The sequence below is a fragment of the Hakea prostrata genome, chromosome 3 (genome assembly GCF_041222555.1).
Source record: "Hakea prostrata isolate BN-2017 chromosome 3, UWA_Hpros_2, whole genome shotgun sequence".
NCBI lineage: Eukaryota > Viridiplantae > Streptophyta > Magnoliopsida > Proteales > Proteaceae > Hakea > Hakea prostrata.
The window spans coordinates 15,052,399-15,073,620 of NC_142602.1; the positions used below are offsets into that span (position 1 = coordinate 15,052,399).

The 21,222-nt window shown below is 36.1% G+C and overlaps 2 protein-coding genes and 3 pseudogenes across 5 annotated transcripts; 3 read left to right on the plus strand and 2 right to left on the minus strand.

The window, feature by feature from the left end:
• Nucleotides 1-305: 305 nt before the first annotated feature.
• LOC149021098 (pentatricopeptide repeat-containing protein At4g33170 pseudogene) lies at nt 306-11,667 on the minus strand (annotated as a pseudogene). 2 transcript variants are annotated; one of them, XR_016172278.1, is made up of 3 exons: nt 8,501-11,667; nt 1,895-3,269; nt 306-501 (listed from the first exon to the last, which is right to left on the minus strand). The product of XR_016172278.1 is annotated as a pentatricopeptide repeat-containing protein At4g33170 pseudogene, transcript variant X2 (transcript). The 2 variants fall into 2 exon arrangements; XR_016172277.1 differs by lacking the exon at nt 306-501 and having other exon boundaries at nt 1,030-3,269.
• Nucleotides 5,898-7,215, plus strand: LOC149021099 (pentatricopeptide repeat-containing protein At5g04780, mitochondrial pseudogene; annotated as a pseudogene).
• A 784-nt stretch (nt 11,668-12,451) lies between the features above and the next one.
• On the plus strand, nt 12,452-14,093 carry LOC149021100 (putative 12-oxophytodienoate reductase 11). The gene is made up of 5 exons (XM_089147044.1): nt 12,452-12,570; nt 12,689-12,829; nt 12,940-13,070; nt 13,145-13,294; nt 13,381-14,093. The coding sequence occupies exons 1-5, from the start codon at nt 12,476-12,478 to the stop codon at nt 13,962-13,964; spliced, it is 1,101 nt and encodes a 366-aa protein (XP_089003170.1). The 5' UTR covers nt 12,452-12,475; the 3' UTR covers nt 13,965-14,093.
• A 145-nt stretch (nt 14,094-14,238) lies between these two features.
• LOC149021101 (major strawberry allergen Fra a 1.08-like) lies at nt 14,239-15,177 on the minus strand (annotated as a pseudogene). The gene is made up of 2 exons (XR_016172007.1): nt 14,816-15,177; nt 14,239-14,687 (listed from the first exon to the last, which is right to left on the minus strand). The product of XR_016172007.1 is annotated as a major strawberry allergen Fra a 1.08-like (transcript).
• A 469-nt stretch (nt 15,178-15,646) lies between these two features.
• On the plus strand, nt 15,647-16,519 carry LOC149021102 (major allergen Pru ar 1-like). Its single transcript, XM_089147045.1, has 2 exons — nt 15,647-15,923; nt 16,032-16,519. The coding sequence occupies exons 1-2, from the start codon at nt 15,743-15,745 to the stop codon at nt 16,328-16,330; spliced, it is 480 nt and encodes a 159-aa protein (XP_089003171.1). The 5' UTR covers nt 15,647-15,742; the 3' UTR covers nt 16,331-16,519.
• Nucleotides 16,520-21,222: the final 4,703 nt, after the last annotated feature.

The following is a 21,222-nucleotide window of genomic DNA, read 5'->3' on the forward strand; positions in this document are numbered from 1 at the left end:
CTCATGCACTGTCATAAAGTGCACCCCAAGGGTTGCCTAGGCGCCAGTCAACACCTTTGATGCTAGTTGCTGTGACAACTATGATATATGCTTATATCTTGACAACTGTGATATATGCTTATATCTCAGAATATTCTTCTAATTCACCCTTCATATGGGTATTTGAAAAGAAAAAAGAAAATAGAAGAAAAAGGAATGCAAGAATTTTCCAACCCAAAAATTTTCATTCCAATGGGAAACTTTATTATTATTCTACAACAAAAAATTAAAAGAGCTGACTATACCAGAGTTCCCTTCACAACTGTAGATACATCATCAGGTATAGCTCTGTTGTCCTTTGGAACTGGTGCAAGTCGTGAGAGTCCAAAATCAGCAACCTTAGCATCAAGCTTCAAGTCCAGAAGTATGTTGCTAGCTTTGATATCCCGGTGGAAGATAGGAGGATCTGCTTTAGTGTGGAGATATAGGATGCCTTTGGCAGAACCCAGTGCAATGCGCTGCCTTCAATTACTATGAAATGTTTAGGTTTATTTTATTGATTAAAAGGGAAAATACAGTGCTGGTTTTTTATGGATTAAGTACTTTTTGACTGTCAAAAGAAAAGAAAAATTTTTCTTCCCACTTGAAAGGAGAGTGGGGGCAACAAGCCAGAGAGACAAGAATTTAAAAACTGATGCAAAGAATAGGCATGCAAGAACAAATCATCAACAGACTCATATTTCAGAATTTGATTTGGGATGTAAAAAATAGGCATGCAAGAACAAATCATCATCAGACTCATATTTCAGAATTTGATTTAGGATTGCCCTAAATCCTAGAGCCATTATAAGTAGATACCAAGATAGAACTAATAATGCTTTTATGAAAATGTGTTTCTCATAGAATAATAAACAGGTAAAAAGATAAGATAATCTGGTGGGGCTTCATCCTTTTGAATTAAAGGAATTTGGCACCCATTTCAGTGAAGAAACAAAGTGATTTATTTCCTTTTCTTTTTTTCTTTTTTTTTTGGGGGGGGGGGGGTAGTAAAAGGCTTTTTTTCTGTATAACTGACAGTTGATTTATGGTTTTAATGACCAGTTTTTGTTGTACCAGGAAGATATCATGAATCATCAACTCTCATCCCTGCCACCCAACCCACCCCCTTAAAAAGGAAAAGGGAAACTAAGCACCATGTATCCACAGATATTCAGAGAAGCCAATAAGTTTTTAACTTTGGCCTTGATTATTATTGGGAGCTGAAAATGGTCACAGGGGTTGATGGACTTTTATGTTCATAACTTTGTCATTTGCAAGCAATTGATCAACATCTCAGTAGGTCCATATTATAAAGGGAATTCAACAGAAAATGAGCATGTCATGAATTAGAATCCTCAAAGTTGTATAAATTAAAACCATGCCATAGCCTCCATTATTACATATTATATTTTTACAAATTTATGACAATCTTGTACTTTTCTGTACTTTGAACTTTAATAATACCCACATCACATATACATGTATTGGGGTTAACATTAACATTTCACATTATTGTTAACGTAATATTTTGGCATTTCTCAGCAGTTGATTTTGTCAAAACCCATCTGAGACATTAAGTCTGATGACATGATGACTAGCATTCAAATCCAAAAAAACATTTGAACTCCAAAAGGAAAGTTTTTATTAGACATGTGCATTGCTAGAGCTTGGTACACTATGATTGGACATGTTGGTTCACATATCGTTTAACAAATGTATACATATCCTTCAACAAGTTTCTCTTCCTATATATTTTATAGAATTAAGCAAATATAACTTAATCTGAATAGAATTGACTGCTTAATAAAATGATGCAGAGGTTGTAGAAACATGATGAACAGTTGACAGAACTATGGAATTAATGTACAAGAATTACCATAAAGCCAATCCAGCAGTGAGCCATTAGGCATGAACTCGCAAACCAGCATCTAGATATGCATCAAGAACATAACAAGCTGATGTTACGTTCCAATCACAAAACTTAACTACACTTTAGTATTTAATTCTTATGTTTAATTTCATGGACATAGAACATAAAATCCAAATTCACCATAACTGAAGAATAAACTGACAAAAAATAAGGTTTTTGCAAGTAAACACTTATTTCAGCATCATCTGTAGCTATGTAAAGAATGAATAACCACGTACAATTCTAATGAACCATTAAAATTTACAATTAAAAGTGTTACTCATTTAAAAAAATTAAGATGAATAACTTCAGAATCCGAAATAGTACTTCAAATGTGTCATACAACAACCACATAGAGAGCTCCAGTGACACATTTGAAATATGTAAATCCAATCAAATGCAGAAAATGCCTCTTTCCCTAACATTCATTAAAAATGTAGCAGCATTCTAGAACATGATATAAATAAAATTATCATATTAAAAGGTCTACTAGTTAATTTAGAAGTTTTTTATTCTCTAATGATTTTTTATGTTCTTATGTGTGTTTTGAAATTATTGGTATGTTTATTTTAGTTATGACAGAATATCCAGTTGCAGGAATCCAGCAGCAGTATTTTCATTGGTTTGCAGGTATACTGATATGGCAAAGTACCAAACAAAATGCATAATAATGTATATAGAAATCATGTCACTGTTTTGTGAGTGTTTGAACATACTGATTTATGCTTTTACTATTGACAGGGTTTAAACTTTTAAAACGAAATAAGGGATGTGGGCCAAATTAGAATCACGGAGAAATAAATCAGGGCTCAAAGGTTTTAAAATAAGCAGTAACACAACAGAAACAAAGTGCACTTTAATAGAGAGGCAAAATAGAATGATTAGGATAGATTAAAGGGATAACCTCACACAGTGCAACAACTCAGCCTAATCCCAACAGATTCCCAACTAAACGTGAAAATACCTCAAACAATAATATTCAATATTTAGCATCATCCATTAACGAATATATTAATTTAAGATGATATTGATCATAAAAGTGTAGCGCAAGATAAGAATGAAGGCCATTGAGTATAAGCGCTCGTTTGAAATGCTGAAAAAATTTACCAACAGGGGCAAGTTGAGAATTAACATGGTTTGAAGGAGATTGAACAGCAAAACAGCTTCTGGCCATCGCCATAGAACATGTAGGGAACAGACAGGTTCTGGCTCGCCTCTAGGTCTCCTGCAAGCATCATTCCCAAAGCCAGCTACTGCTTCTGAAAGCTCTGCTCCCCAAGCTGAACCTGCTCAAGCCCCCAATCTCGCCTGATTAGTTCACCTCCTCAAAGCTCTACCAAACCTATTACCATTGCTGGATCACACCTTGGTTAAGAACCTTGATGCAGAATTGAAGACATATATAAGAAAGAAGAAGCCCATCGGGTCAGGCCCATCAAAGGCCTAAAGCTATCACCCAAGTCAACCCATGACTTTAATGGGCTAGGACTGTTTTAGTGGGTTAAAATTAGCCCACATATTTTGATCTCCATAGTCTAGACCTAAGCCCAAGTCCACTTCTGGAAAAGTCAATAAAAGAGGTTGTGCTTTGAAAATAAAAGAATTCATTGTCAAAGGAGTTTTCCTTTGTCAAGAGTTAGGTAGTAGTTGAGTTATTAATAGGTAGGTGCTGTTAGCTAGTGGTTGGATGTTACCATTAATGTTTATGTCTCTTTAGAATGATATATAAAGAGACTTATATAAGAGGGTGACACACAACTCATCAATTAAAATCAAATTGCTTTGTTAGCATTCCTTCTCTATGGAGAATCCTTGTGTTTGATCAAAGTAGGTTGGTGTTCAATCCAATCAATCCACCTTGCGGTGTGAAGACCGGGTGTTACATTGTTATTCTCAATTCCCTCATATTGTCCTTTCAATTTCTTCATCATAGTTCTGCCCCTGTTTTGAAGATCTATTCAGCCCGTATTATTATGCTATTATCCTTATAATGCCACTCTAGTTTTTTAGCCCTCTTTTACATCTAAATTTTGTTTCATCTTAAGTCTATCAAATCTAAACTTGATTCCTTGTGAAAGGTCATATTTGGCTACTATTTTGATCAATCAAATAAAGTATTACATTATTTGGTATCAAAGCCATAACAGGGAGTGAAAATTCTGGACCATCCAATCCAACTAATCCTATGGCAGCAATGATGGAGATGGTTCAACAACTAAGCAACCAAATCACTGTGAACCAGAAGCAAATGGACGAGAGGTTCTCAAAAATGGAGGCCAGAGTTGCTGCCTCTACTCATGCTCCTCACCCTCCACTTGGTGAAGAATCCATCCAGCTCATTCTGTAGCCAATTTTCTACGCAGAGAAATATGGGGAGAGGACCCAAAGGATCCCACTTGTGCAACCAATTTTTGAGGAGTACCTACGAAGTTATTTCGCTAGAGAACAACCTACATTCAATAGGCATGTTGGTGACTCTCACAAGGTTAATCTTGAACTCAAAGAATACTCGGGTAAGCATGATCCTCAAGTGTTTTTGATGGGTTGGCAGCGTTGGATGACTATTTTGATTGGTATGAACTATCAGAGGTATAAAAGATGAAGCTAGCACATACCAAGCTAGTTGAAGCTGCACGTGAATGGTGGAGAACTTGCGAATATGAGTAGGAAGATCGTGGTAGAGCTCCTACTATATGGAAGGAAATGAAGGAAGAATTGAGAGAAAAGTACTTGTCATCTACCTTTCGCTTGCGACTACAAGACAAGATAAATTCTCTTCATCAAGGGAACTTGTCAGTTGCAGAATATATGGAACAATTTGATTCTCTTTCTTTTCGTACAGGAATTCAAGAGAGGGAGATCCAAATCTTGTCACGATTCAGATTGGGTTTACGGTCTGAAATCAATAGGGCCATTGGCGTTGTGGATGTAGAGAACATGTGGGATTGTTTTGAAAAGACCTTACGTGCGGAAGAATTATTGGCATCCAACAACAAAAGGTTTGGATACCAAGCCAGGTAGGTTAGGCGAAATTTTCCAGCACCAAAACCTACAACCCCTAGTCAACTCACATTTCCTACTCAACAAGATAAGGGTAAGGCTCCTATGACTAGTGGCAGCCAAGCACACGTTTTCATTGTCAACAGATTGGACATTATGCTAAATATTGTCCACACCGTCAAAAGATTAATGCTATTGCTAAGATTGAAAAGCCAACAGAGGAAGAAGATCATGATCTATTCCCATACCCGCTCGATGATGGCGACTATGATGAAGCTGCATATGATGAGGATGATGCTAATAGATGTGATGCTTATAGAATTCATATAGTAAGCCGCATCTTGGTGGCTGAAACCAAAGGAGAGGACTGGCAGCGCAATTGTATCTTCTACAGCTGTATAAAGTTCAGAGATAATACCGCTTTGGTGATAGTTGACAATGGGAACTGCTTCAACGTTACTTCAGACACCTTTGTGAAGAAAGCAAACTTGAAGGTGAAGAAGCACCCTCAACCATATCGGGTATCCTTGCTGAATAGTAGATTGAATGGTAGAGATGCGATGAGCAGGATCAAAATCATATAGTGATCAATGATGCTAATATGAAAGCTCCCATCAAATCCCACTAGTTTGCACATCTTATCCTAACTATAATTTAAAAAAATATATATATAATAATAATAATAAAATAATTATTAAAATAAAATAATAATAATAATAATAAAAAAAAAAAAAAAAACCCTACAATTGCCACATTATGTATAATGACTATACTGCATTTTGAGGTCATATTTTAGAAAGCACATGAAAAGATATGGCATACACTAGCAACCTAGGTACCAACATCAAACTACCGCTTAAGTTGGTTTTTTCAAACCCAACAGTTCTAATATGTTTAGATTCTTGATTAGGATTTCCGTGAAGTTTTAGGCCAAATATGACCATTTGATTGAATAATTTGTCACATAAACTTGTAGCTGAAATGGTACAAATTTTAATCAGGGTTCAAATTAAGTTAAACTATGTTCTCAACTCTAAAAGAAATATAGAAACAATAGTTTTCACCTTGCTCTTATACAACTCTGATACAAGGAATGTGGTGTCTTATACTTCTTTGACTAATGGGTTTGTTGAGACTAAATAGATTGATAAAGCTTTAAGTATATTTGTTGAGTTCCAGAGGCAGGGAATTAAACCTAATGAATTTACTTTCTCAAGTCTAGTTAAGGCATGTGCAAACCAAGCTGCACTTGGACAAGAAACTCAGCTTCATGCCCAGGTGATAAAAACCCATTTTGTTATTGATCCTTTTGTTTCTTCCATCCTTGTCGATATGTATGGGAAGTGCAGACTACTTGATTGTTTAATTCAAGTGTTTGATTAGATCGGCAACCCAACTGAAATTGCTTGGAATTCATTGTTGGAGTGTTTGCTCAGCATGGATTAGGGCAAGAAACAATTAAGATTTTCAATCAGATGACTCAAAAAGGAATTCAACCGAATGATATCACGTTTGTTAGTCTTTTGACTGGGTGTAGCCATACTGGCTTGGTAGAGCAAGGACTAGATTACTTCTATTCCATGGAAAGAATGTATGGTGAGGAGCCTACACATGAACACTATTCATGCATTATAGATTTGCTAGGCCGAGCTAGAAGACTCCAAGAAGCTAAGGAATTTATAAAAAAACATGCCATTTGAGCCAAACACATTTGGTTGGTGTTCTTTTCTTGCAGCGTGTAGGACCCATAGTGATAAGGAGAGGGGTGAGCTGGCTGCAGCAAAACTAATGAAGCTTGAACCTGAAAATAGTGGTACCCATGTCTTGCTGTCAAACATCTATGCAATAGCAAGTCAATGGGAAGATGTCAGGAACATCAAGAAGATTATGAGAGATAGTAAGGTGAAGAAATTACTTGGTTACAGTTGTGTTGACTTAGATAACAAGATTCATGTGTTTGGAGTTGAGGATTGGTCTCATTCCCAAAAGAGAGAAATATATGAGAAGCTGGGTATATTCCTTACACAAGTTCTATCCTATTTAACATGGAAGAAAACATGAAGGAGAGGCGTCTTCATCATCACAGTGAGAGGATAGCTGTTGCATTTGCATTAATAAGCATGCCAAGTGGACAGCCAATTATTGTGAAGAATATAAGGGTGTGTGTGGATCGCCATTCAGCCTTAAAGTTCGTCTCAAAGGTTGAGGGATGAAAGATCATTGTTAGGGACAATAGTAGATTCCACCACTTTCTTGATGGATCATGTTCCTATGGAGATTATTGGTAGGAGCTTGAGGATGGTTAGAAGGTACCACTACCAAAACCCCACATTTCCACTTCTTGACCCCTCCCTCCACCAAAAGTTCTTTGAAAAGCTTGTTGAATGCTCTCCTCTGCTTCTTCTAACAGAAGAACCTTCCCCATCACATCAAGTACACCCCTTTAGAGCATCAAGCTGTTCTAAAAGCCAAGTATCTTGATCTCCTCTTCATGGCCAAAGTAAGACATGGGTACAGCATTTTTTTGTGGAGATTCAAATATTGGTGATTGGGTTTTTGGGGATTTATGCTCTATATTCTCTTGACAGCAACCATTCCCATGTTTTGGCGGAATGTTCATGTCCAGAGAATCACAAACTTGTAGTTTCGAGCATACATTTGTTGTAGTTAAGTAAATGGAGACTGCAACCTTCGAGGGAGTTCTTATCTATCAAGGATTTTGAATTTGTATACAAAGGCGACAATTGGAGCTGCAGAGGGGAGAGGAGGAAAGTTGTAGATCTTGAAGTTGTTATCTGATTTCTGTTGTTGGGGGGAAAAGTTTGGTCAAAGAGTGGCTAGACATCAGAATTGGGTTTATATCTTTGCAAATATCAATTGGGTATTTTGTTCATGGGGAGCCCATGATAATGTCATGAGATCACAGCCAGAGTTTCGAATCTGAGCATTCTTCCTACTAAGATACGGCGCAGCCAATTTAAAGACAAATGGAGAAGGTGAATTCACCTCTAGAATTTTTTTTGTTCTAAAACATGCAAACAATAACTAGAAGAATTTAAAAAACATTAAATTAATAATAATAATAAAACATTGATCAATGTAACAGGGTACTGGAGAATGAAAACTTCATGACAGCAACCATTAATGTTTACTAGAGATAGATGTTGTGACCTCTTATCTCCAGGATAAGTGATGCAACATATGTTTTTGGTGGGGGAGGTGGAGTGAACTAAAATTACGGGTATCTGTTGCAATCTACTCTCCCATTTCTTTCAAAACTCACACATAAAGGGGGATCATATATTCTACTACTGATTTATGTAAAGGGAGATCATATATTCTACTATTGATTTATGTGTATGGACGAAATAAAAATACTATAGCTGACACTTGCTGGCAGCATTTTTAAGTGATTTAGGTATAACAATGATTTGCTTCTGTTTTAGATGCAAAACTTGAACTTCTATGCTAATACATGTTCCATACTGTCCCTATTGAAATTTATGGATGCGGCAGTATGCCAAATTTACAAGTTCAACATTATTCATAGTAGCAGGGGTTTTCTTTTTTCACCTTCTCTGTTTGTCTTTAAAGAGGATGCGCTGTATCTCAGTAGGAAGCATGCTCAGATCTAAAACTCTGGCTGTGATCTCGTGACATTATCATGGACTACACATGAACAAAATACCCAATTGATATTTGCAAAGATATAAACCCAATTCTGATGTCTAGCCACTCTCCAAAGCATAGTCTTCAGTCTCGACCAAACTTTCCTCCCAACAACAAAAATCAGATAACAACTTCAAGATCTACAACTCTCCTCTCCCCTCTGCAGCCCCAATTGTTGCCTTTGTATACAAATTGAAAATCCCTGATAATAAGAACTCCCTTGAAGGTTGTAGTCTCCATTTACTTAACTACAACAAATGCATGCCCGAAACTACAAGTCTATGATTCTCTGGACATGAACATTCCACTAAAACATGGGAATGGTTGCTGTCAAGAGAACATGAGCATAAATCCCTAGAAACCCAATCACCAATATCTGAATCTCCAGCAAAAAAATGTTGTACCCGTGTCTTAATTTGACCATGAAGAGGAGACCAGGATACTTGGCTTTCAGAACAACTTGATGCTCTAAAGGGGTGTACTTGACGTGATGGGGAAGGTTCTTCTGTTAGAAGACACAGACGAGAGCCTTCAACAAGCTTTTCAAAGAACTTTTGGTGGAGGGAGGGGTCAAGGAGTGGAAATGTGGGGTTTTGGTAATGATACCTTCTAACCATCCTCAAACTCCTACCAATAATCTCCACAAGAACATGATCCATCAATAAAGTGGTGGAATCTACTATTATCCCTAACAATGATCTTTCGTCCCTCAACCTTTGAGATGAACTTCAAGGCTGAATGGCAATCCACACACACCCTTATATTCTTCTTCACAATAATTGGCTGCCCACTTGGCATGCTTATTAATGCAAATGCAACAGCTATCCTCTCACTGTGATGATGAAGCAGCCTCTCCTTCATGCTTTCTTCCATGTTAAATGGGATAGAACCTGTGTAAGGAATATACCCAGCTTCTCGAATCCGAATGAAAAGACTTTCCAGCTTCTCATATATTTCTCTCTTCTGGGGATGAGACCAATCCTCAACTCCAAACACATGAGTCTTGTTATCTACGTCAACCCAACTGTAACCAGGTAATTTCTTCACCTTATTATCTCTCATAATCTTCCTGATGTTCCTGACATCTTCCCATTGACCTGCTGTTGCATATATGTTTGACAGCAAGACATGGGTACCACTATTTTCAGGTTCAAGCTTCATTAGTTTTGCTGCAGCCAGCTCACCCCTCTCCTTATCACTATGGGTCCTACACGCTGCAAGAAAAGAGCACCAACCAAATGCGTTTGGCTCAAATGGCATGTTTTTTATAAATTCCTCAGCTTCTTGGAGTCTTCCAGCTCGGCCTAGCAAATCTATAATGCATGAATAGTGTTCATGTCTAGGCTCCACACCGTACATTCTTTCCATTGAATGGAAGTAATCCAGTCCTTGCTCTACCAAGCCAGCATGGCTACACCCAGTCAAAAGACTAATAAGCGTGATATCATTCGGTTGAATTCCTTTTTGAGTCATCTGGCTGAAAATCTTAATGGTTTCTTGCCCTAATCCATGCTGAGCAAACACTCCCAACAATGAATTCCAAGCAATCTCAGTTGGGTTGCCGATCTCATCAAACACTTGAACTGAACAATCAAGTAGTCCACACTTCCCATACATATCAACAAGGATGGAAGAAACAAAAGGATCGCTAACAAAATGGGTTTTTATCACCTGGGCATGAAGCTGAGTTCCTTGTCCAAGTGCAGCTTGGTTTGCACATGCCTTAACCAGACTTGAGAAAGTAAATTCATTAGGTTTAATTCCCTGCCTCTGGAACTCAACAAATATACTTAAAGCTTTATCAATCTGTTCAGTCTCAACAAACCCATCAATCAAAGAAGTATAAGATACCACATTCCTTGTATCAGAGTTGATCCCAAAAATATGAAATGCACTCTCCATATCCCTTGCTTTTGAGTACATGTCGGTGAGTGCATTGCCCACATAAGTCTCCAATTCAAATCCTAATTTCACAATCCATGAATGAAGAGACTTACCAAATGTGGAATCCTTAAGAGCCCCACATGCACCTAACGTGCTACAAAAGACATACTGATCAATGGTAACCCCTTCATGAATCATCTTCTTAAAAGCAAACAAAGCTTCCTCAAAATTACCACTCTTTGTATACCCATCAATCATGGCTGTCCATGAAACCTGATCTTTATATGGCATTTCACAAAAAATTTGGCAAGCACCTTCTAGAGCCCCACATTTAGAGTACATATCCGCAAGATTACTGCCCACGTATAATTCATCATTCAAACCCATCTTCAAACTAAGAGAATGAAGTTGCTTCCCGATGTCAAGTGACCCCAGGGAGGCGGAGGATTGAATTACATTTGAAAATGCAAATTGAGTCGGCTTTTCTCCAGTATTTTGCATTTGAATAAAGGTGCTTAAAGCTTCTGTGAAGCTCCCATTCTGGGAAAGTCCAGAGATCAAAACTGTCCAAGAAACCAGGTTCCGATAACGCATTGTATCGAACATCTTCCGAGCGAAATCTAGTTCTCCGGACTTGGCGTACATGTTAAGAAGATGATTGGAGACAAAGATGCATAGCTGGTAACCGCTGCGAATTAGCTGAGCGTGGAGCTGTTTGCCTTTGGACAATTGCCTGGTTCGTGCAAAAGTTTGAATAATGTGAGCCAAGGAGATAGAGTCTTTGATCATTTGACACTGTTGGTTTTGAAAGTTACCGTCAGGTCACAGAGAATCACTGTTACTTCCGGGAAAAGTGAAACGGAACCCTGACGCTAGAGACCTTTTGAAGACAAGAAACCTTGACGACCTGAAACAGAACCCTGAAACGGCCTCTAATTTTTTTTCTATTTCTTTTTCTTTTTCTTTTTTAATACGGACAGAATCGACAGAGAGGAGGAGATGAGGCAAACAGAAGATGAGAACTCGGGGCAGAAAAACAGAGAGAATATGAGAATGAGAAGGGGAGAAGCAGAGAGATAAAGAGAGAAGAGGACGATGAAGAAGTGAAAGAGAGGCGAAGAGGAGATTTAGAGAGAGACCAATTGTATCTTGCAGAGAAAGGTGTCGATCCGTATGGTTTCCATAATTCGGTACGCTACCCAACTTTGACAACCAAAACACCGTTCGGTTTCAGTATTTATAAAAATGGTTCGGACGTTTCGGTAGTACGAAAAAAACGAAAGTGATCGCCCAAGATGCTCTAGCTAAGGAAAGTGCTCTCCCAAGATGTCTTTTTCACTATCACTTCCCCCCCCACCCCACATCTTTGCTGGTTTCTTTTGTTTAATTTATTAGGTTTAGGCGGTTTCACCTTATAATAAATAAATTTCTAAATTACAAACAAAAAAAGACCAACTGACTTTCATGTTGCAAGTTTCAGTTTAAAAAGCATTTCACAAATTGCACAGTTGGTTAATCAATTCTAAAAGATACATAGCTTTCAACTAAAACCCAATAGGTCCTTTGGTCTTTCTTTCCTTAGATATCAACTATCACAAGTTTTACTGGCAGTTGCACAAATTGCACAATTGGTTAGTCAATTCTAAAAAATACATAGCTTTCAACTAAAACAGCTTTCAACTAAAACCCAATAGGTCCGTTGGTCTTTCTTTCCTTAGATATCAACTATCACAAGTTTACTGGGTCTATCAAGAGTCATGCCAAATTCATACGCAATTGCATGCCTGAAACTAGAAACTCACAGAAAAGCATGAGAATGTGGCCAGGTTCAGAGAATGGTGATCTATTGAAACACACAAAGAGAAAAAAGAAGATCAAAACAATAAAAAAATTCATAATGGATGAATGAACTCTGACTTCCCAGTCTATATAAATGCTCGAGTTGGCTCCTCAACTCATTGTATATGAAAACAGAGGGAGCTTAGAAGTAAAAAAATGGCAGCAAAAGCAGGGGAAGCAGAGAAGAGGGAAGTCAGTCCTTCCCCTATCATCACTCCACACAAAATGGGGAAATTTCAACTCCTCCATAGGTCTGTTACATATGTGTGTGCCTGTTCTTGTTTTTTTTTTGAAGTCACATATTGTTGTGAATGATTCAAAATGAAGGAGAAGAATAACTCTTTTGCATTTTTTTCTTGTTTTTTTCAGAGTGGTAATGGCACCATTGACAAGATCAAGATCTTTCAATGCAATTCCTCAACCACATGCTATCTTGTATTATTCTCAGAGAGCCACCAAAGGTGGGCTTATCATAAGCGAAGCCACTGGTGTATCAGATACTGCTCAAGGGTAAAACTCATAATAAATTCTCAATTCTTCAAATTTTCTATATGTTATTTTTCTTTCAAATATAATTAACTAGTTCATCCTTTTACACCTCGTATTATCTTTGTTTGAAGTTACCCACACACACCAGGTATCTGGACAAAAGAGCAGGTAGAAGCTTGGAAACCCATAGTTGAAGCTGTTCATGCAAAGGGTGGTGTCTTCTTTTGCCAGATGTGGCATGTTGGAAGGGTTTCTGCACCAGGTATATTGTTACCTTGTTAGTTTATGGTCACCATTGATGATCTGGTTCTAATCCATTTCATGAATTGTATGTAGAATATCAACCAAATGGCCAAGCTCCAATCTCTTCCACGGACAAGCCCTTGAAAGAAGAAAATGCCACACCTCCAAGAAGGTTGAACACTGATGAAATCCCTCAAATTGTCAATGATTTTAGAGTGGCTGCTAGGAATGCAATTGAAGCTGGTAAGGTTTCCCCAAAAAAAAATTTTAGAGTTTCACTTTTACTAAATGCTCCAAGTTCACTCAAGGTTAAATTTCACTTGTTACAGGATTTGATGGAGTTGAGGTCCATGGGGCTCATGGCTATCTACTAGACCAGTTTCTGAAAGATCAAGTCAACGACCGAACAGATAAATATGGTGGAACTCTGGAGAATCGTTGTCGATTCCCTCTGGAAGTAGTTGAGGCAGTTGTTGATGAAATTGGAGCTGATAAAGTTGGAATAAGGCTCTCTCCTTTTGCAAACTATTCAGATGCTGGAGACTCAAACCCAGAAGCTTTGGGTCTTTACATGGTGAAATCCCTTAACAAATATGGGATTCTATATTGCCATATGGTGGAGCCAAGGATGAATAGTCTCGGGGAGAAGGGTGAAACTCCTCATAGTCTTCTACCTATGAGAAAGGCTTTCAATGGTACTTTCATTGTTGCTGGAGGATATGGTAAAGAAGATGGAGAAAAAGCTGTTGCTACTAATTATTCAGATCTTGTTGCTTTTGGTCGTATATTCATTGCTAACCCAGATTTGGCAAGAAGGTTTGAGCTTAATGTTCCTCTCAACAAGTATAACAGAGAAACATTTTACATACCTGATCCTGTTATCGGTTACACTGATTATCCATTTCTGGAATAGAAAGATCATACACAGCACACAAGGCTAATAAATGTAATGTTCCTTGATTGTCCCAGGTTTTGGATTTATGTTCCTTGATTGTCCCAGGTTTTGGATTTATTTTGTGAATAAAAATTTGTCTTTCATTTTTTTGAGAGAAGAAGTTGAGGAAGCAAACGTATGTGATATTTTTCTTTTTGTTTATTGCATTGAGTATGTTCGCGAAATGTTTATTTTCTTTAACCAATGAATGACCCATTTCAAAAACTAATAGATTTCAAACTAATCATCCTTTATTAAGCATAAAGAAATCCTTGAGAGAACCCTTCAGCAACAACTCCTCCTATCACCAAATAGAGAAAAACTCACAAAGGCAATGGGTGACTTCTAGATATTGAACCATAATAGGTTTATTGATGATATAGACTATCTAATTAGAGAAACTTTTAAGCATAGGCATTTGGGTTTTGGGAGAGGTATTCTTCCACCAGCTTGAAGGTTCCAATTGCCATTTCTTTGCCCATCTGGATCTCATCTTCGCCCATCACATAATCTCCAATTGTATAGAACTCCGAAGAAGCCTTGCGGTGGATCCTCCATCTGCACAGGGGATGAACTGAACTGTATCTACAACCTTCTCAATCTTCTCACCGATAACAGCACCTTCGATCAACGTAAACTTTATCTTAAAATTCTGTTCATCAAGTTCTTCGATCCGATGCTTGATGAAGGGAAAAGGGCCATCTGCACATTAGACAATGATTTATTTTTAGATCTTTCCTCACGGAAAACCTCAAGAACTAATGTTAAAAGTGACATTCTTTTCTATGTATATATAATTTATGCAAACAGAGATAAATGAAGAGACAAACCATCACACAAGTTGATCTGTTTGATGGATCCAGCACCACCATCGCCATTAATTTCAATGCTTTTGATCTTGTCAGGAAGGATCTTGGGAAGTAAGTTGTGGGCATCAAGGATTGCAGCCTTGAAAATCCTTGGGGCAGGGAATGAGATATTGAACTCATTGGTAATGGTGGTCACACCCATGTTTTGCTAGCTAATAATGCAAGATGACTTGAAACCTCAAAAGGAGATCAAAGATTGAAAAAAAGAAAGAATTCTGAATTGTGGTATTTGGGTTGCTGTGCTGGAGATGATGGGAAGCTGAGGAAGTTGTGGCATTTATAGAGGTGGAGTGAAGCTTAGGAAGTTTTTGGCCTGAACAAGTGCTTACAGTAAAGAAAAATCCATGTAGTTAACACAACTTGAAGGGAATAGTACACATTGTTTGAATTTTGACCTCATTACAAGTTGGGGTGGCGAAGCAAATAAGAGCAGATCAATTTTATTTTTTTCCCTTTCGCTTCCAGAAATGGAAACGGATGTGGATGAGCAAAGACTAGAAGCACTAGTTCCAGCCTCATATTCTAGAAGTCGCCTGACCATTTAAATAAAATAAAAAAACGTATGGTAGATAAATTATTATGAAATATGTCTATGTTTGACTGGAAATTTTGGTTTATTATTCTGCCTTGTTCATTTTGTTCTTAACTGGATGGAAATTTCGGTCATATTCAAACTATGCATACTCCTCAGCTTGAAGGTAACCTGGACCTCACTCATCTACACAATTAAGGTCATCTCTGAACCTCAATTGTCAATAAATACCAGACTTCAATTCAGCTCCCATCATCACACCAACCCAGGTTCATTCATATATTTCTGGCATTGTTTCTTCTGGCATCCTTAGTTTTTCCTTGAGGTTTCATATTTTCTTGCATTACTAGCAAAACATGGGTGTGACCACCATTACCAACGAGTTCAATATCCCATTTTCTGCTGCAAGGATTTTCAAGGCTGCCATCCTTGATGCCCACAACTTACTTCCCAAGGTCCTTCCTGACAAGATCAAAAGCATTGAAATTCAAGGAGATGGTGGTGCTGGATCCATCAAACAGATCAACTTGTGTGATGGTTTGTTTTCTCTTCTCCTTAAAGAGATCTAGAGCTTGTTAAGTACTTTAATTTACCCCAAAGGTATTTTTTATGTGATTTAACAATCTTTTTTTCACTAATGTGCAGATGGTCCTTTTCCTTTCATCAAGCATCGGATCGAAGAACTTGATGAACAGAATTTCAAGATTAAGTTTACATTGATTGAAGGTGCTGTAATCGGTGAGAAGATTGAGAAGGTTGTGGATACAGTTCAATTCGTTCCCTGTGCAGATGGGGGATCTACCTGCAAAGCTACTTCGGAGTTCTATACAATTGGAGATTATGTGATGGGCGAAGATGAGATCCAAATGGGCAAAGAAATGGCCATTGGAACCTTCAAGCTGGTGGAAGAATACCTCTCCCAAAACCCAAATGCTTATGCTTAATCTCTCTCCTAAATAGTTAATTTATATCATGATAGTTCTATCATGGCTTGATATCAATATGTAATACATTATGTTTGTATTTCTTTTCTCCCCAAATAAGTTGGGGTAAGGTAGATATTGGCCCTTGATGTCAAGGATTTCATTATACTCAATAAACATGGATTTGCCAAATATGTTTGATTCCACATGAATTTTTTTTTTTAAATGCATAAAAATCTTTATTATATAATCTCTAGATGATTTTCCTCCATTGACTAAATGTGATAATATACTTTATGATTTTTTGAATTAAAAAATAAAAATAATGCTATAAATTTTAGGATTTTGTGAATCTTGCATAAATTAATGCGAGTTTATAAAAACAAGAATCACTTTAAATCGCCAATGATGGGTTAATCAAGCGGTTAAAGACCCACCTTCCCATCCCACGGGGAGGTCCTGGATTCCCAAAAAAAAATCACTTTAAATCACATTCTGTATTATAAAATAATTAAAATCACGTTGAATACTCAAAGTCCCCTTCAAAATCACTTTGAATACTCAAATTCCCCTTCATTTTGAAAGGGACAACGACTTGACTTTGTGAATAAATTTTAAGGAAACTAATTAGGTATCTCTTAAAGTCTTACAAGAAAAGTGACGACACAATGATAGGTACAATGATATACATTGAGACTTGTAGATATCAAATAAAGCCTCTCTTTTTTTAGAAATTAAATTAACCTAATTAACAATTACATTAAATAATTAAATCAAAACAAAATTGAAGACTTAAAATTAAAAAATTTTAAATTTTTAAAAAAAATAAAAATAATACTTTATCTCTTATATTTTTTAAATTATTAATCTAACCTTTGACTTTGTTTCTAATTATTGATGTCCCTTTGCTGTTAACTTTTGTTTAGTTAAGTAATGATGTGGTATAATTGATTTATCTAAAAATCCAAAGATTACTCTAAGATTTTATAGTACTTGCTTACACTTTATATTAAATTATAGGGATAATTACTGTTGTCCCTCTATAGTTTGATTTTATTACTAATAAAACCTAATTTATTTTGCAACTAATGAAGTTTGGACAGTAATATCTAATTGCCCTTCATTAAATTAACAACCAAAAGATTCTACCCATTTATAAAACAAGATTAAATGTCAATTTTACCCTAAACTTAATTTATTTTGAATTAAGGAAATGGGCAAAATTCAAATCTAATTTGGTTTCCCAACTTTCAATAATCTTTAGTTATTTTGATTTAAAGAAATAGGCAAAATCCAAATCCAATTTGGTTTTCCACCTTCACTAAACTTCATTTATTTTGAAAATATTTTAGGTGATATTCAATTTCCAATTTGAATTAAATTCAATTTTCCTTCCTCTTCGGTTTCTATTTGAGTTTTATTCAATCATTCTTTCTTTATTTGGTGGTTTTTTCTTAGAATAAAACGGATTATAGTTACTTTTTTCTCCATAGTTAATTAAGGGTACTATTGTAACTTGACAAAAAGGGTAAATAAGTATAAGAGTATTTTGGAGTTTTTGAGAAAATATAAAAGTATCACATCATCAGTAAACTAACAGAACTTAACAGTAGGGGGCAATAGTAATTATAGAAAAGGTTAAAAGTTGGATTAGTAATTTTGAAAAAAATCAAAGTACAGTAGTAAAAAAATCAAAGTACAGAGGACCAATAGTAATTATCTCTAAATTATATTATTATTCTTAATAATTAAGAAAAAAATTAACCTAATTAAAAGATTTTATTCTCTAATCAAAATTATAAGATAAAATATAAAACAATCTCATTTTCTTCTCTTACCCTTCAAAAGGAAAAATGTTCTTTTCTTCCTCTTCCCCTACCCAACTAGCCAACTCCTTCCTTTCCCTCATCCGAGACAAAACCAAAAGCGAAATGTCGGCCAATTAGGCGGCTTTGTTGACTCCCGAAACTTTGATATATTGGCAACATTTCGCTGACATATGGGGGATTTTCATAACTTTTGATCAACTTACGGATAAGCTTTGAATGGTCACAACTCTTAACTGGACAACTGGTACCTATTTTCTCTATATTCGAAAGCTAGGGTTTCATTAGCGTTTCTTGGTTTTGCTCCCAAAAATGGCTTCTCACTCTCTTCATCGCTGATTTGTTTCCTCTCTCATCTTCTTATTCACAACAACAATTTCTTTAGCTTCTGATTGTGATGTTTCTCAAACAATGAATTGGAAGATAAGAGAGCCACCATAGGGTTTCAGAGGAAAATTTCACCTTTTCTTGCTAGGGCTTCTGTTTTCCTTTTCAGCTTAGTTCTTCTTTGCTACTCTTTATGTTGCACTGCAGATTTGCAAGTCTGCAACAATGCCTCCTAAAGGGGTGAAGAGGGAGGAGCCTCCACTGGCTATAAGAGAATGCCCAAAGTCTTTGTGTGAGAAGCTTTCACATAGGCAATGATAGCAACAATAGCAGTAGAAGATAAAACGGCGACTGATGAACCTATCGAAAACAATGATTTTCACCCACATTTCGCACGTCCGGTAAAAAATAGCTGATTTCTCAGAATTTTGGTAAACTTTGTTTCGGGGGATGGGTTTCACGTTGTCATATAGAAATCGGGCAACCCCGGATCACCACAAGGGGATTTTATTATGCCCCTCAAGACCTCCCCTAGAGAAGTTCGGCCTTTAACCGTTTTACTAACCCATCATTGACATTGAAAGTCCTATTTAATGCACAGATAAGAAAGAACATGTTGTCTAGGAATTAGATTCACACAAATGGCATATTTTAGTCATCAACATTGAACAAATCAGAGTTCTTCTAGACATCCAAGTAGATATAATTATTATCCTTTCGGCGTGGAAACCAGAGCTCTGCATTTTTTCTAGATGAACCGTTTAAAAATAACAATAATAAGAAATTAATAAATAAATAAACGAATATTTTAATTTTGATTTGCGTTCCACTATACCAGTTTAGAAGCTGTTACAGGACCAAAATAAATCATCTAACCAAGAAAATCAGAACCGTTCATTTTCCGATTCGTGGTTTTATTTGGTTTGACCAGTTTTCGAGCCCAAAACCGGAATCTTTCCAATCGCTGTTGGTGCAGTTGTGCTGATAAAACGTTTAAAATAACTCAGTTGTGCTCTATGTATTGCCAAAGATTGATTTGCTTATAAAATTTACTTTAAAAAATTAATAATAAAAAATGTTTAAAATAATTTCGTCAAATTCCAAGAAGGCAAACCGTTCCTTTCCAAGATAGAAGTTTAAAATTAATGTACAACATTGTGTTGTCGAGATTTCGATCTCAACCATTCGTTTCTTGAAAGTGTGAAAACATACTTTTTGAAAATAGATGGTCGAGATCTCGATCTCGATCTCGACATTCGCACCCGTTCGGCGGCATTAATTATATATATAAAATCTCCATTGAGGTTGTAATCATGGTGCACGTAAGCTGGCCCCCATGAACTTCATAAACAATAAATTAAAAAATAAAAAAAAAAAAGTTATTCCTGACAAGATCAAAAGCATTGAAATTTAAGAAGATGGTGTTGCTGATCATCAAATAAAGAGAAAATAAAGATAGTTACCTAAATGCTTTGCTCATTAAAATTTAATAAAATAATTTTCAAAAAACACATAAATTCTTTCATTTTTGTCGTTCTGAGATAGATAAACATATATATATTACATAATTGCATAAAGCACTTTCTTATAATTATAATTTTAAATTGAGGGTTAAAACTTAAAAGATCACCTGGACTGTCATTATGGTGGGTGCATGTGGGGTTCTTATTTGAAAGTAACATCGTCAACTCATTTCAAAAATATGTTGACATAGTAGTCATATACAACTAATTTCTCGTTACTTTCAATAAATATTGATGACCACATGTTAAGACTTTAACGAACATACATACATCATCAATTCATTTCAAGAAGAGACAATTCCAATTGAAATGTACTTCTTATCAATAACAAAAAAGGGTCTGAGAGCTATATTAGAAAGGTGTTGGATTTGAATGAAAGTTTGAACAAAGGGAAGACGTGAGGTTGGAGATGTTGTAGAAGATTAATTTTATGGTGAATATCACTTACCTCCCTTCTTAGCTGATCAAATGACACTTGGACCCCCTCTTAGCTAGATAATATTGTTTACCTACCCTCTTTGCTGACATAGTTATCAAGCACCTCCCTTTTGTTAATTTTTTCCGTTAAATTTTATTTTTACACTTCAAATTATCCTCAATTGAAAATATATTTAATTTAAATTCTAAATTACTTTTAACTATTGTAGTAGTTAAAACTTAAAATACTCTCTTCAATAGTTAAAACCCTAAATTGCCCTCAATTAATTTTATTATTAAAATTTTAAAATGCTCCTCTGTTCTTTATCCATACGTTTCTTTTTTTTCTTTAGAATAAAAAATAAAAATATAAAGTAAATCAATCAAAAAAATTTAAACTTCTTTGTTTGGTTTCCTTTTCCTTCTCTTTTTTCTCTCCTAATTCAAGAAATGCATCTAAATTAAAGTCATAGGGGTATTTGTGAGTCTTAGAATAAAATTAAGGGGTATTTGTGGGTCTTAGAATAAAATTAATTCAGTTGCAACAATTAGGTTAAGTAATTAAGTTCTTTGCCAACAAGACCAGCTGGCTTTCATGTTACAAATTTCAGTTTAAAAAGCAACTATCAGAAACACAATAGGTCCGTGTTGGTCTTTGTTTCCTTATATATCTACTATCACAAGTTTTACTGCGAAAAAGCTTGGATCCTGCGCATTAATGCAGGATCATCAAGTCAAAATTTTGGCAGTAGGATCCGAATTCGACGGTCGAGATTGAAATTTCAACGGAAATTCCGATCTCACCGCTCAAAGTGAATGG

Coding starts and splice junctions, on each gene's coding strand:
- LOC149021100 (XM_089147044.1), top strand. CDS start 12,476: ATGGCAGCAAAAGCAGGGGAAGCAGAGAAGAGGGAAGTCAGTCCTTCC. Junction 12,571..12,688: donor AAATTTCAACTCCTCCATAG/GTCTGTTACATA, acceptor TGTTTTTTTCAG/AGTGGTAATGGCACCATTGA. Junction 13,071..13,144: donor TGGAAGGGTTTCTGCACCAG/GTATATTGTTAC, acceptor AATTGTATGTAG/AATATCAACCAAATGGCCAA.
- LOC149021102 (XM_089147045.1), top strand. CDS start 15,743: ATGGGTGTGACCACCATTACCAACGAGTTCAATATCCCATTTTCTGCT. Junction 15,924..16,031: donor ACAGATCAACTTGTGTGATG/GTTTGTTTTCTC, acceptor ACTAATGTGCAG/ATGGTCCTTTTCCTTTCATC.